This window comes from Thunnus maccoyii, chromosome 13, assembly GCF_910596095.1.
Source record: "Thunnus maccoyii chromosome 13, fThuMac1.1, whole genome shotgun sequence".
In the NCBI taxonomy this organism is placed as follows: Eukaryota; Metazoa; Chordata; class Actinopteri; order Scombriformes; family Scombridae; genus Thunnus; species Thunnus maccoyii.
The window spans coordinates 12,412,562-12,429,252 of NC_056545.1; the positions used below are offsets into that span (position 1 = coordinate 12,412,562).

The window sequence follows — 16,691 nt, forward strand, 5'->3', positions numbered from 1 at the left end:
GTGAAATTAAGTGCCATGCCACATTTCTTCCCTTGCTTTTAGTTTTGTCAGTGCTGTCTGAAAAGTTAGTATAGTAACTTTTTGGAGGAAAAAAGAAGAGGACAAGGCCTACAAAACCGATTTTGACCTGACCCCTACTTTAACTTTTGAAACAAGCTGATATATGTGGACGTTACATAATTGCATTCCTGCCATCTCGACTCAGCATTCTCTCAGTTTGAGGACCTGCTGCCTGAAAGCTGCTTTGCTGCTGACACGATCCTGTCTCATTTGTGCTGGCGCAAGTAATCACCCCGGGGTGTCGACGGTTGAAGGCAAAGCAGACAGGCACTTGAGGCAACATCAGCTTTAGACTATACTTTGAGTCCGAATGTTTCAGCCTAGCCAAGGGGTATGAATGGAGAGCGCAGGTGTACATACATTATCAAGTGTCTTAAGTGGTGCTGAAAGGACAGCGACAGAGTGGACAGCTCCTGCCTCCTGCTGAAAGCACACCTGTGGCCAAAATATTAGTGCGCCGACTACTGAAACTGCTGAATATCGACATCTTCAAGTGTCAATATACCTATTTTGACTCTTAGCTCATTTAAAAATTCTGCTTCAGAGAGTAAAGGTAGGTAAACAGCGAAAATATGTAAGTTTACATAAATAGAGACTGGTACCCTTTAACCAAATATTTCCAAATGAAATTTACGGGTTCATTGATCCCTCTACTGCAGTGCATTTTTGTTTTCAATGACTAATTAAAACCACAAACTCAAGCACTCATGATCTGTGTGTAAATTATATGCTACCTGGCCGTGTATCAGGCACCACTACAGTGCCACCTCTGGCTTTAACTGAACTCTTGCCTGCCTGTCTGCTCTGGCAGCCCCACAGTGCCACACACTCACACACACACACAAACAGGCACACACCACTTCAGCACTAGTTTCACTTCTTCCTCGGTCACTCTTGCAGGGCTCCACCATGGCAGAGCGCAGGGGAAACTGGGACATGGCAGAAGACGACTTGCCGGTTTATCTCGCCCGACCCGGCACAGCCGACCAGGTGCCCAGGCAGAAATACGGCGGCTTGTTTTGCAACGTGGAGGGCGCATTTGAAAGTAAAACCATAGACTTTGATGCCCTGAGCGTCGGGCAGAGGGGCTCCCGCACCCCGAGGACAGCCAAACGGGAGACCGGTTTTGATGCGAGGAACCCGGCGTATGACAACAAGAGCTGCTCCGGAGAGAAAAGAGGTTTAGACTCACCTCAGCTGGAGATCAGAGCCAGCGGCGGTAAAGAAGTGTTGCAAAACATGGGAGACGTGAAGGTAAGGTAACTTTTGTGTGACTGACAATGTGAGCTGCAGCATGTGTGAATGACAGGAGTGTTTCCCACGATGTGTGTCACTACTTTCACCTTTTTTTTACTTCTTGTATCCACTTTGTTTTTTGAAGGGGCTAAATATTCAATTATTATTGTAAGACAACAATATTTGATCATGAAATAAGCTTTGTGAGATGTAGAGGCAAACTATACAGGCTTATAACCTTTTGAAATTGTAAACAATGAGTACAGTCAACTGACTCCTGAATGCCCACATTGACAATGGTGCTGTCAAGCTGTGGGCCACACCTGAATAAAATTTAAAAGCTGCCCTTCATCTACCCATTCAAAGCTCAGAGAGGCTGGATTTATGCCAAGTGCATTTGGGAGCTGAAAATGTGGATGAGACTCTAAATTGCTGATTTTATGCGTCATTCTGTTACATTCCTATATAAAATAACTGGAAGAAATCAACTAAAGAAATTGCAGAGAGAATTTAAAAGCATTGCAGAATAGATACTTTAACTTAACATATATTCAGTATATTGTGCAGTCATAGAACCCCAAAGCAAATAATGAGTAGCCATGAATGGAGTTAGGATTTTATTGGCAAATTTGATTTTGCAACAAATAAAATTAGTCTTAAAAGCATATGTGGAGAAAATACACCAACAGAGTACCTGTTAAAAAAGCCGGGGAAATGAGGCGGACTTACCATACACAGCAAACATTTACGAACATTTGTTTGGCTAGTATAATTCTTAAACCTTTGAGGAATACTGCAGGAAAACAAGACAATGTGTCAAGACAATAAAATTTGAAAAAAGGCACAAGCAAACATGGCCACAGGGCATGTCTCAAGACTGGACAAATGAAAAGTTCTTTCATTGCTTCAGGTCTGGGCAACTGAAGACCTGACTCCTGATTAAATGAAACCACAGACCATGCCCACACATTTAGTAACACATTGATCTGCTATTTTTGTGTATAGTTCATCAAAACAAGCCAAAATACAAGTCAGTGATATACTGTATATTAGACAGAAAGTACTGAGAGGTATTATAATAGTATGACAAGGTTAGTGATATTATCTTAAACCACACAGATTAGACATGGAATACACATCAAATGCAACTCAGAAAAAAAAACTGCAGTATATTTACACCAAAAAGTAAACGTCTATATGTGCTCTTCTGTTGCAGAACTCCTCTTTTTCTTGTTTCCTAGTATAGCACACTTAGTTTTAATGGCATAAAAGTTTGTAGAAGACTCAGCTTGATGGATGAATAAGAGGTTGCTACCATATTCAGGGTGGTTGCTAGGGTGCTCTGAGTGGTTGCTATGGAAGTACTAGGTGGTTGATAGAGTGCTCTGGATTTGCGCATTACTGAGTGGTTGTGTAGTGGTTTCTATGGTGTACTGAGTGAGTGTTTTTGATAGTTTCTAGAGATTTTGTATGGTTGCTACCTAGTTACCATTGTGCATGAGCTCATTGTTATAGTGGTTGTGGCTGTACAGAGGGAACAGCATGGTTGCTAGGGTGTGCTACTTATAGTGCAAACAGTGGAAGCAACACTAGTTTTAGTAGTAACAGAGGCCCATTATCTAAACCAACAAAGTTCATTGTGGTCCATTAAAGTGTAGTGACCTGTTCAAGACTTTGAGAGTAGGGGTTTCTGGCACAACTTCACCTTCTTCCAAGGTGCATGGAGAAGGGAAGAAGTTTGAAGGGGTCAAAACTCCAGCAAAACTTTATTACACTTATGACTTCATAAAAGTAAGGGTTTGAGCATTCCTCCCAAACCTTTTTTCATTATTCTCAATGTGCACAGCAAACATCAGGAAAGCTTTGTTGTCATAGGTGTCCTCAAAGAGCAACATGTGGCACCATTTAGACAGAGAGAAACAGAGAGAATGGGTTTGAAAGTTTCTGCACCATGGAAACAGAGCAAAATGAAACACATGTTTAGTCTATGTCATCTTCCAACAACCAAATGCTGACATTAGAACAGCAATGACAAAGGCAAAAACTTTATGATTTATCCTGAATTCTATTTCCTTATTCCTGGAAAATACATGTTTTTCAGTCTTTTATAAATAAAATCAAGAGTGATTTTGATTTTTTGGAAAAAAGGTATATGGAACAGGAAGAATAATATGCAAGGAAGATACTATTTCCATGTCTTACCAATAAGGCACACTAACTAAAATGTTTATGGTACCTACCTTATGTCTGAGTACAAAGAACTTTAAGTTTCTCACATACCTGCTGCAAAATTGTAGTGTAGACTGTATTGTATTATTGTGTTTTAATCTGAATTATAACCTGCTCCATGTTCCCATGTTTTTTCTTTATCAGTAATATGATTATTATTATTATTATTATTTGCTACATCCACTGTTAAATGACTCTTTTTTTTCAGCAGTAAAACTTGGTTCTTGTAATGCCAGACTGAGATCACTCTCTGGGCAACAAAAACGATGATTCATATCCCTCCCTCTCTCTGGATCACACACACACACACACACACACACACACACACACACACACACACACACACACACACACACACACACAGACACACACACACACACACACAGACACACACACACACAGACACAATTTTGGCTCAGAGAAGAAAGAAGCCATTAGACAAAGGGAGGATGATTACTAGTTAACCATTTCAGGGCTGATGATGTATTTGCATGCACAGACATACTCACACAATGCAGGAATGGAGCAAATTGATTTTTATGAGTAGCAGGAAGGGGTTAAACATTATTTAATGATATGATGTAATACAATATGTCATAGATTACAGTCAAATAGAATCCAATAAAATTTAATTGCCTACTTAAAGGCATAAAACTTCATCAACCTGACGTCAACTCTGGTTTGGATTCAGCAGCATCAGTGATTGTGTTGCTGTAGTCAAGTTTAGAACGTTACAAAATGGATTGTTCTCTTTTAGAGGATACTACACTGTCTAGTAACTAGGGTCATATATTTAATGGGGTAATCATCAAAATTGGATTGTTGGATCACTTTTATTAGGATTTTATTAGGAAACAACAACATCGTCTTTGGAAAGCAACACTTACTTTGTACTACTCTTGAGAAACCTGCTCAGCACTGCCATGGATATGAGCTTTTATGATTTTGGCAGCAAAATCTACTGTCTCCAACTGACAGAAGTCATATATTTGTGTGAGGTGAGGGAAGTCATATACTTTATTAAATTCTTGTCTAAACTCGTGTGCACCCCTAAAAACAAGCACACAGAGAGGGCCAGTAAAAACGGATATGTTTCGATGGTCCACCGGCCCAAAAACATATTTTTTGACAGCCCACTGGCCCACCGGGATTTGTCCCAGAACGTCAGATGGCCAGTGGCCATAACCTACTGCTGCGGCTGTAAAACAGTGGATAAACTTTTTGGAGTTTCATACAACCTCTGTGAAATGACTCGTTTCACCATCAGAATTTGATCCATTTAGTCCTATAACATTTTGAAAGTCTAGAAGAGCCGCACAATTAATGGCCAAACAGCCATTGTGGGAATGTTGTGCCAGACATGAGTTTTAAAAACTCTCTATACTGTGAAATACAGACAGAGTTATCTGCTGGTGATAGGTTTAATCAGCATTGTGTGACCTTGTTTGGCACGGGCTTGAATGTAATGGACGTTCATTTATAAATAAAAGTTCCGCACTGCAGATTTATTTTTTTTCGAAATATTGCGTGATCTAAGTCCACTCACATGGCTAAAACCTAAGACTGTCTGTTCCTGCTGGGGGGGCAAATTGTCTTTCTCCCTTGTCTCCCATCATTAATTCATTGGAGACTCAGCAGCAGCAGAAGGGTGACAGACCTGATGTCAGAATAATGCTACTGGACTGGACTGACTGAAACCATAAAGTGCTGTTTTGTTTTTTGGGGTTTTTTTTGTCCTTATCACTAACACCTCAGTAATCCCTGTGCTGTTATTGATTCACAGTCTGACTGCTGCACGCACTAACTAACCTATCTGTATTTGAATCCATACAGTACACATCATTCCAATAATATATTTAACTTATCTCTTCTGAATTCTAAATGTTAATTGTAATACTTTTACCATCACAGTGTTGTATACAATAAAGTGTTTCCTCTAAGCATGTACATATGTGGACAATGTGGGCATCTTCAGTACAGCAGACAGCCAGTTTTCCCCCTTTTGGCCTGAGACTGAACTGCAACACTGCACCTCCTGAATGACCAGATGATTCAGCAGAAATCAAGGGAGTAGGCTGTGTGTGTGTGTGTGTGTGTGTGTGTGTGTATGTGTGTGTGTGTGTGTGTGTGTGTGTGTGTGCGCGCGCGTATGTGTGTGCGCGTATGTGTGTGTATGTGTTTGCTTTGTTTGTAAGCTGTTTGAAGAAATCAGACTGACAGCACAGACAGAACATACTTACTCTTCCGACATTGTCTAGTACATTGCGGATGCTAGTGTAGCCTAACATGAACCTTCTTATGCAAGCAGATGATAAATGTAAAAGTTAAAATCATTGTTATAGTCCTTTCATTATCATGATTATGGTAAAATAATCACAATATTCAATAAGAAAAACATGGTATTTTTGCACTGAGATGCCCTCAACCCTTCAGGTTGTGTTGATGTTGTAGTAATAAAAACAATATTGATCATAACTATAGGTTTGATTGGTTCTCTCCTGTCTGATGATAATTAGTGCAATCAGATGCTGTAGTGGAGTGAAGAATGGGGAGTGGTTAACCAGATGTCCAGGGGAGCTGGTTTGGGAAGGACCACCCTCTTTGTTATCCTGCAGGGTGGCAGTCAGACTGGGAGAAGCACTTTATACACTTACCCACACATACATTATATGCCCACATATACATCATCACATTTACTCTTGTCCATATGCGCACATCTATGTGAAGTGTATGCATGTAGGCCACAAGTATATGTAAATTGTTTTTTTTATACAATCCAGATTCATAGAATGACACTCAAAGAGAAAAAAAAGCACCAATGCCTGGAAATTAAAGGGGTATTTCACCAACTGTACACATAAAGGTCAGTTTACTTGTTGTGGTTAGTACTACTCAGCACATGAAATCAGTTGTATATCTATTTATTCTGATAAAATAAAAAGCTAAATATATAATGTCAAATAAATAAATATATATGAGCTGAGAAAAACATTCTCAGCTCGGTCTTGGAGACTGCCAAACATGGGCTGTCCAAAGACTTGCATTATGGGATATGGTAGATCCAGTGTTTTTGGTGCTAAAAGACAGGATATCTCGGCCTCTGCGGCTTTGATTTTTACCATTCTTTTTCAAATCTGTCTCTTGCAAGTCACCCAACTTTACCAAAGTGCTCTCCAGTTCTTGTGTCAGGTGTGTGTGTTCCATTTTTCACCCAAAGAAATTGAATTAAATCCCTTAAGTACATATTTTTGCAGTTACCCCTCTTTGTCATTTGGGGACCACCAAGGTGCCAAGTCTGCTGGTGCAGCTTTGATGGCGTGACAGAGTCCTTTCTGCATCCTTGATCTGTCTTCCCCTGGTTTGTCTGTCAGTGTCGGCTGGTTAATGTGGACTGCAGAGGTTGCAGGCCTGCAATCTTGAAGTGTGTTGTTGATGCATTCTCTAAGGCCGGGGAATGCTGAGGTAATGCCTTCCTGCCTCACTGCCATGAAAGGACATGTCAGCATGCAGACGCTGTGTCCTCTAGATGCCAAAAGCAGGAGAAAAACAATCAGTAGTTACTAATTTATACCCAAAATATGAATCATTAAAGTGTGTGCCCTCCTGATATATACAATTTATGACTGCAGATTAAAACACCAAGCAAAATACTACATTTCTTTTTGTTTTATGGGGCTTAAAAGATCTAAACAAAATCTACATATTGCATGATGAGATATTCCTCAAATTATATTAATCACAATTATTTTTTTTGTTAAATATACAGTAACTTACAAATATTCTAAAACTAAACTAATAAGAGAGATAGGGTACCACCATTTTGTCATAAAACCTTTAAACATTACACTTCACATCTTGCATGCGATAAATCAATATCTTCCTTGAAAACTATGAAAAATATGTACCGAATGAAAGTACAATTTTACAGTTTATAATAGTAGTATAGACGCACATAAACAGGCACACCCTCAGTCACGTGCCTGCTCTCACATGCATGTCATTCTCAAAGCCTCATTATGGGTGCATTAGTGCTGAGGAGGGAGTGGTGGAGGAAAACGACTAGTGGAGTGGAGGGGGATCCACTTTAGGTCCGAACAATAGAGACACATGGCTGGGTGGGGACATGCAGAGAGAGGGAGAGGGTCTCTCTGCATGTGTGTGTATGTGTGTGTGTGTGTGGGATGAGTAGACATGTGGGGTGTGTAATGTGGTGGACAGGCTCTGTGACAGCTGCTACTCCATTTTGCCCCCCTCCTCTGTGCTCAGAAAAACAAAATATCAAATCTGTAGGTAATCATTAGTAAAGATTTACACTTGGATGTAATGTTTCGACATAATGTTTTAATTTAAACCAAATATTTGATCCTGAATTTATCCAGGATCACATGTATGTACATTTTATCTAGTTAGATTTACTTGCACTTAGAAAATAAGCCATTTGAAGGGGTTTAAAATGGCTGAAATTACTTATTTTTTCATTCAACACTTGAAATGTTGAAGACACTTGCAAATCACATGATTATAGAAAATGTAACCCATAGGCCTACTTTGGTGTTTCATTGTGTATTACAGTGTTTTTGAAAATTAAACTTTACAACTTCACACTAGTTTGCCAGTTAGTTAATTTTATAATTAGGCAAAATGTTCAAAGTCTATTCATTCAGTATGTACCTGAGAATTAGGATTTTAGCAGAGTGAATTCCATCTCCTCTGAATACATGTCAGTACCTAATTGTAATAATAATAATGACAATAATGAGTTTAATGATGGTGATTTCCATCCTGTAGGGATTAAAGGGAGTGTTATATCTTCTCTTTCAATAAATATATCAATCAGTCAGTCATTGCTGGCCCTCTACTTTCACCAATTAATCTCCTATGTGACTTTGTGATACTCTGTAATAGAATAAACTACAGACAGGTGAATTTTAAGACAGCTAGTTTAGAGTAATTTGTTATATATATGAGGCAATACAATCTGATCTGAGGTCAACAATGACGACTGTACATCTGATATATGTTGTTTATGTGCAAGAAAAAATGTCTGACAGCTCAGTAATGCAGACAACTGGATGATAACTGGGGGGCTGCAGTCTGCTCCCCAGCTGCTCCACTGCGCCCTCCGGTGGAAAGATTGCGACACTGTTTCTTTCCAATTGAGCCTATTGAGGGAGGGGCCGGTCGGGTGACTGGACCATTGACGCTCCTATAACAGTCTGCGAGGCACTATACATCGCACTGACAGAGGGGCGACCATTCCCTGAAGCTCCCATCCAGGCGAGGGCCGCTGCAGCATCCAGTAAAGAGGGAATACCGTTTCTTAAATCGTGATTTAAAGGTGGAATCGAACGAAAAATGTCTTATCAAGGAAAAAAGAATATCCCAAAGATCACAGTGAGTAAAAGAGTTATTTACGCTTCATTGGATGTGGGAACTCTTGATGCCTGCTTTTGCGAAATCACTGCTTTATTAGTGTTTTTTTTGCGCTGACTCGGCTGTGGATCCTCAACGAGCACCAGTAGGGATTATAATTCTTATGTCTATTTTCAGACTTCATCCTGCAGGAAGCCGCTGGAAAAAATACGCACGATGAAATAGCATGACACAGTGACAGTCAGACAGGGAGATAAGGCGTTTTCTTAAAGGTGTCCCGCATCTTCTTTGTTGAGGGGATCCATGCGTGTGACGAGCCGGCTCGCCCATATAATAATCACTGTAATGTTTCTGCTGTCTGATGTGCATATCTTTTAGTTTATGGTTTAAGATCGTACTTAAAGATTCATTTTTAATTCTTTTTGATAGCAAATCGTTATATTATTGCATGAATGTGCATTACAGGCCATTAATTGCCCGTGCATTTTCCCTGTATTTGAAAAAAAAGAATTTTTCCAATTCATTTGAAGCCATTAAAATCATGTTTTAGCCATTTTGACAGGAATCTTCTCAACCCTTTCTCTCTCATGGAGATTATTTCGGGCCTAATTGATCACTCAAATGGCAGGCTATTGAAAACCGATGTTAATCCCCTACTCAGTGAGCTTTTTGTGCCATTTTGATGCACAGTGTTTTAGTGACATTACTATACTATATCCTTATCACATTGTCCTGAGGCTCTTCTTTGGCAAATAATTGCACAAAAGTAAGTATGGCGTAAAATAATTCACTATTCTTGCACATAAGCTCATTTTTTCCACAAAAGGGTTTATTCATTTTACTGTTAAAAATGAAAGCTGTCCCCTGCAGACATGGGCCACTGCACTGTTCATGTTGCAGGCTGGTGCAGAGGAGAGTGAGAGGAGGAAAGGAGAGGGGGGGGGAAATACACGCCCATTTGTGATGAGCTGTGATAAACCGGCCTTGTGAAGGGGTGCCTCTTTTTCTGCATCACAAGAAGGAGAAAGATTCAGACTCCGTTAGAGGTTGAATTCAGGGCAGGCTGGTGTTACACAGTGAGCCAGCTGGGTGCTGGTGTGTGTTACAACTGCAGATAAAACTAGCAGCCCACTCCCTCTCCCTCTCTCCCCCTCTCTCTCTCTCTGTCTGTATGTGTGTGTGAGTCTGAAATGCCTGCCAGTTTTCATTGTTGCAGCTCGGGCTGCAGTCAGGGGTGTGTTGCTCGGCTGTGGGAGACACAGCCTTTGTCTCGTCTCCTCAGTTGCTATTACAACCACAGGGGTGAAGACTGTGGTAGCTTTGGCCTGTAAAGATCTTGTATTCTGCATCCATAATTTTGGTCTCTTAATGTCATTACTCTTTAAAGTAGGGCATGTTTCTATAATATGCTAAAGTAGGCCATGATTTTCCAATGCATATTTCACAGTCATTATAGGGATGGAAATTTTAATTTAACGATCCCCTTTTTCCTTTTTTGGTCTGCTTTTATATGAGATTTTTGGGGTGTTAGATCTTCAGAAGGCATGATTTTATGTGTCTAATAACGCCCATCTCCTCAGGCCAAATTAGTGGGTGATGCTACAACTGAGAGCATTAGACTCACCAAGATACAATCTTTCACCTTCTAGTAGTTTGACACGGAGGCAAGATATCTCCCTGGAAAGATTGGTAACACGAGTGACAAACTCATTAATCATTAAGATTTCATCCTTGGTTAATGTCGTGACACCTTTGCCTACTCGTGGTTGTGGCAAGTGTGTTTTAGGGCGATTTCAAACCTATGTTAAATTAGCGGTTAAGTTGGTAAACTTTTTACGTTTTCTACATGGTTTGGTTTCTTTTCACACAGGTATAAATTCAAGCTAACCAAAATGTATTACTAAAAGCCATGTGAGCACGTTCACTCTACTCATTGGTTAGATGTGTCTTGGGCAGGAGTGAAAACGTAAATACAGTAAGAAGGTCCTGAAGCAGGTCCTATATGCCCAAATATCAATCAAGGCAACACACTTTGTTGCTAGTCCAGGTCAGGCCAAGATTCATTCTCCGACTAGTTGCTAGAAACTGATGATTTCGCTCATCTGCATCAAAGTATGCAAAGCGTTCCTGGCTACGGGAGCCATTTAGCTCAAACTTGCAGAGTACGCTTTATAGTTGGGTCAGATTAAGGTCGGTTTCTCTTCAGGGTCTCACACCTGAGTATGATTGCTGGGTTCAGATCTGCTCAAACAAATCGTAACAAGGGGGAAACCGAACCACAGTCTGATTCAACTAGATAGACCAATGCAGGTTTGAAAATGCCCTTAATTATAAAGGTCTGTGTTCCGTTTGAAATTATGCTTGTATCAACCACTGGGGGCAGCAAACACACCTTTAATGGCTACTCAGAAATACAACAGAGGAACACACGCATCTGTTAATAGTGCAACCAAACAAACTGAGAAAATTCAACATGTCACGTTGTTTTAAAGAACACAGTCAACAGTGTCATTAGTAATACAGAATTTATGATTCAATTACAAAAACACAGGATATCGACTTCCTTATCATGTCCAGTCAGCATGAATTGTTCCATGTAAATGTCGTCAAAACACAATTTGAATCCAACGCGGGAGAGGTGGACTCTGCCAGTAATAATGAAAACTACTATATACAGAGGTAATTGCAGAATACAGATCTTAAGGATTATAAATTAACAGAATGGAAACTCTATTTCTGTATTTCTACACACCATCATTAGTCATATAATGGTGATGGAAATGGCCTCATGCTATCATCAATATATCATCAATTTTATTTCTTCTGAGCATCAAATGCTCACTGCCTGTTGGTTTAAAAAGTGGTCTTCAACAAGTTTTTACTTTGAGAACACTCATATGGCAAGGTGCAGACCAGTGCAAGTCCATCCAGATTAAAACACGTCGCCCATTTCTTCTCCAGTTCCACCATGCTTTATTCACCAAATGTTTCTGGCTATTTTGCTTTCATCAGGGTGGAAGTTTAAAAGAGGATTCAAAAGCGGTTTTTGACAAATAACTCTCCATGAAGTGCTGCGGCCATAAAATCTTGTGTTAAGACACATACTGACACACAAGGACCTTAAATACTGTATTTATAACAATCCTCTCCTTCCCAGACTTTCCTACTGTATTTCCATGCATGTCCACTCTATTCCAGCTGTTTCCTTACATCTGCTCTCTGCCAGAGTGGCTCTGTCAGATTTTTAGGTGTGGTTCTTCCCTTCCCTCATACTCGTTCACAGCAGCCTCAGTGTTCTTCCAGGCTGGTACATGTCATCAGTAATCCCCTCCAGCTGGAATGAACATCTGTGGGCATGAAACAGGGCCGGCAGACAGCGGCTCTGCCCGGGAAATTAAACCCGTTCCCCCTGTTGACACACCACAAAACAGGGCTCCGCCACACCAGACTGTACCATCGCCACGCAGGCTGCAGCGTAGCGGGCTTGAGTGCAAACAAAACACCCTGTGGCCACCCAGACGTTGCCGTGCAACTCACCATGGCGACCAGCATACAGTTGTGATGGCAGGAAAATACAACTCCTGTTTGCTTTCTTATGTGGGGATACGATCTGACACACTTAAATGAGCAGTCATACTCACTTACAAACCCTTCTCAAACTCCAGATTGTTTCTTTTTTTTTTTTTTTGTCACCATGGTTTTAAATGGTTATGCTACTCCAGCCTATCACAAGATCCACATTCCAGACAAGCAGGATCTCTCTGTGATCTCAGTTGGCAGGACTCTCCACAATTAATTTAGATTGATAAGTCTCATTGTTTTCATTTTCCAGAATGTGAAAAAAATCCCAGTGCAGTTTTGGGTGAAGAGTAAATATTTTTGCTCGCTAGGCAACAAGGCTGAAGCAGAGGCACTGGTGCACATTCAGGATGACTTCCCTCTTCCATTGGTCCCTGCCTGCCTCCCTGCTGCTCTCTCCACCCACACAAAGGTCTCTGTCACATCAAATGGAGGTCTCCACTAATATCCTCACAGCCCCTTTGGCCTGTTTTGTAGCTGTGGTGTTTTCCAGGACTATTCCCACTTAAGCACCGAGGAGTGGCTATTAGAAATTTTCGGCCCAGTTTATGAGCACTTCCCCCCTCCAGTCTGGTGGAAGTGGAAAAAAGTTGTCACTGGATATCAGCGTAGTAGTACAAGAGCAACATCCTGCCGTCTATTTTTGATTACTGCTGGCTTGTGTAACAGAAAATGACAGTTTCCTGCGCTGTGAGAGGTGCTTTATTTTCGGTGCTTTGTTTTTTTTTTTCAGAGTTGAATGACAAGATATTTTTCCAACCTGGACTTTACTTGACTTCGCTGTCAGAAATGTATCAAACGAACTTGTCAGAACTAGAAGTAAGATGCAGTTGAGGCAGGTAAAAAAGTTTTAATGATTTTTTCTTGTAAGACTTCCAACCTTTAAATGCATGAAAAGAGCCAGAACACACAGTTTTATAAGCCCTGCTGATTTCTTATGTTTCAAATCGGGACAGACTTTTGACAGAGCTTTGTAGTTGATCTCAGGCAGTTGTGATCCTGCGTGATGTTTGTGTTAAAGCTAATCCTCCTTCAACTGTTTTAATTTGTCGACTCCAGGACTGTTGATAAAATCCTGCCCTCTGTGACTTACAGTAGATAAACACCAAATCCTCTACTCTTTAACCAGCGCCAAAATTTCACCCGCACACACGTAAGCAAGTACACATATGGAAGTAAAGATGAGTAAGAAACATTTGTCACACTGGGAATCATAAACACCCCCACTAACAATTAAATGTTGGCATTGTTTCCAGCTAAACACAGTCACAGTCACAGTCAAAGCGTTGTATCTGTTATCCACAAAACAATCCAAGAACCTCACAAAAAAAAACATTGATGACCTTTCAAGCTGTCAGTGCTGCAATTATTTTCCATGTTTCCATCATTCCATGTTTCCATCATTTAGACCAACTAAAAAAAGTTTGACTGGACTTCATTGGATCTTTTATAGAGATGCGCAGTGTGTTTTGTTTTTATAGGCTAGTAACAGCTAAGCCTACTGCCTACTAATCTTAGCATTAATTTAACAGGGCATTAACACGTTCCATTAACATTCTGTGAGCATGCTACAGTTCATTATTGTTAGTGACTACTGACTGGGTGCAGCTCATCCAGTGAGACTTTTTCCCCTTCCAAAAACTGGATGCATTAACAGTGACATGATTGACAAACGAGGACATGGTTAGTGACCCTGGAAGGTCAGAACAAATCAGGATCAACATCATCATTGATGTCTGTGTCTGTGAATGTTCTAACTCGCCATCAAATCATGCACTTAAACAGGAATAGTATTTTTTTCTAGCATTTTAAACTAATATAAATCTCTAAACATAAATGTTTTACCCAATTTAAATTAAAGAAAAAAAAAATCTCCAAAATAAATATGTTACCAAGTCACTTTCTGGATATGAGCGAATGACAAACGGATGTGATTCAAACACCTGTGACGTGTCATGGTTTTATATTGTTGCATTTTGATATGAGATTAACAGAATCTAAGCATAGAACAAACAAATTGTAGCAAATACTTCACTTTGTTGTATTTTCCTGAACATTTGGGCGGGTTTTTTAGACAGATAGGATGTTCAGCATGGTTGTACATGCTGTCCCTCACCACTGTACAGTAGCTGCTTATTCTGGGAAACCAAAAGAATCACAGTTTTCAGTCTGTCTGGTCAGTTAGTTGGCTCTTCCAGTCCAAATTTGAATGATTGAAACTCTGAATGGATCGAGAAATTTTTTTGCAGTCCCCTGCATGGGTGCAGGGCAGAGTTGTGTAAAATTTGGGAATTCTTTTACTTTGATTACTTCAAAATCCATGAACAGAGATGCATTGTTCCCTAAAGTTCCATGAAAATCCAGTGACTGGCATAATATTATATGATATACAGACAAACTTTCTAGTCCCAAACTGCAGCCAGTCAGTACATTTTCAAAATGCTAGAATGAAAGGACCACATGCATCATTCCTGGAAACTTTATGAAATTCTGACCAGTGGCATCTGAGATACTTGTGTCTTGAACAGTGTTTGTATATCCCCTTTCCTGGTTTTTATTGTGGGGGGCAGACACCAAGAAAAACACTGAGGCTTTAAAACAAGGTAGGGAATATGAGCTAGTTTGTCCAACAAGGATTCCAGGGGAAGTGTGGGCAAGAATCGACTGATATTGATGCCTAGTATCTGTGGTCAGATCATATGTTCACCACAACATGTGTGAAAACAGGCACCTTTCCCAAACAAAGTCACTACAAAGAGGTGATTGCAATGTAATAACAGCACAATAAGGCTTTATATGCAGCCATTGCTCTTGTTTCTCTTCAAGGCCTGTCAGATAAAAGCCTGTCATTGGTTGCACATCACTAATACGTTCACTATGATATTGTATTTACCTGAATCCACCATCTTGAAGCAGTAGTGATTATACAGTCCCATCTCAGAGTCAGGATTTGGTCATGTGAATACCACTAGAGCCACATCATGCCATTAAATCATCCAAATACCACAGAACAACGGTATGTTCTGTGGTATTTGTTCATTATGTGGATGGTGCTGTTTCGTTAATGTTTGAACAAATGGTTAGATTTGTTCCCATAACCAAATCGTAGCACAGACAGTTTAACTCTAGCAGTGTCACTATGGCACTGTCACAAGAGTTTGTGTTTTGTTATATTGAGAAGAAAAGTGTTATAATGTGACATTGCAAAAACTTTGGTGGCATGATTGACCAAGGTACCCGTACACGATATCCCCACCTACTGTACAATAAAATCAAATTTTGCCCCACGTTGTATCCCTCTTTTTTTTTTTAAATAGTCAAAAAAGGCAGATATGCTTACAAATCCCTTCAATTTCTCCAAATTGATGGAAACCCTGAATAAATTCTGAAACATAAACAGTCTTTTGGCACACATTAACTACATAACTGTGGCAACATTGGGAAACATCATGCTGTCACTTGTTATATTTTCTATGAAACGTTGAATTGTAACATATTGCTGCTTGTGGTCAGATGACATGAGCGCTGGCAAACGTGACAATTCAAGCTGTTTGTCATAGATTCCAGTAAAAGCCACAAAGGATGTTGTGTCTGCATTTCGATTTATGAAATGCAGTCTATGAGTGTTAATGACAAAACTCCTGTGTCAGATAATGTGTCTTTGAAAAGTCTTGACAGTTCGGTCTGCATTGCCTTGCCAAACGCTACTTAGATTTAAGTTTCTCTATGTGTCCCTGAAATTCTGTGACAGTTTGGACATGCTTGTTGCCATTCAAATGATCTGTACTGTTATATTTTTGAAAAATGATTTAAGTTGTTGACGTTATGCATTTTAACACATTTTATGTCACTGGCAAATGCACCAATGAGGAAATCGGCAGACTGAGAGTTGCTGGGTTGAAATGGAAATGGAGAGCCATTGATTTTTAAATGATTTTGGTCTCTTGCATGCTTTTATAGACTAGTGGGGAGAGTGGGCAGAAATTGCCCGAGACAAATATGTGTGTGCGAGAGAGCAAGAGAGACTGTTAAAGCACTGCAGTGTTGTAAATCACATTAAAAGTCTACTTGTCTGGTGCAGCTGATGACAGCAGGTCTGTATTGCTGAGTGGAACTCCATTATTATTGTATAAGGGCTGGAACTGCTGATTATTTTCATTTTCATCAATTCTTTTTTTATTAATGAAGAAATTGTTAAGGAAAAAAATAAATGG

The 16,691-nt window shown here is 40.0% G+C and overlaps 1 protein-coding gene across 3 annotated transcripts in view; it reads left to right on the forward strand.

Moving 5' to 3' along the window:
• Positions 1–455: 455 nt before the first annotated feature.
• dpysl3 (dihydropyrimidinase like 3) overlaps positions 456–16,691 on the forward strand; it is a 40,063-nt gene continuing 23,827 nt past the window's right edge. Inside the window, exons 1-2 of one of the 3 annotated variants that reach the window (XM_042430767.1) lie at positions 456–613; positions 961–1,314. In XM_042430767.1, coding sequence (XP_042286701.1) covers positions 970–1,314 — 345 coding nt within the window. In that variant the 5' untranslated portion in view covers positions 456–613; positions 961–969. Of the gene's footprint in view, positions 614–898; positions 1,315–8,711; positions 8,920–16,691 lie in introns of those variants that run through there. The other 2 variants (XM_042430768.1, XM_042430769.1) reach the window with 2 other exon arrangements.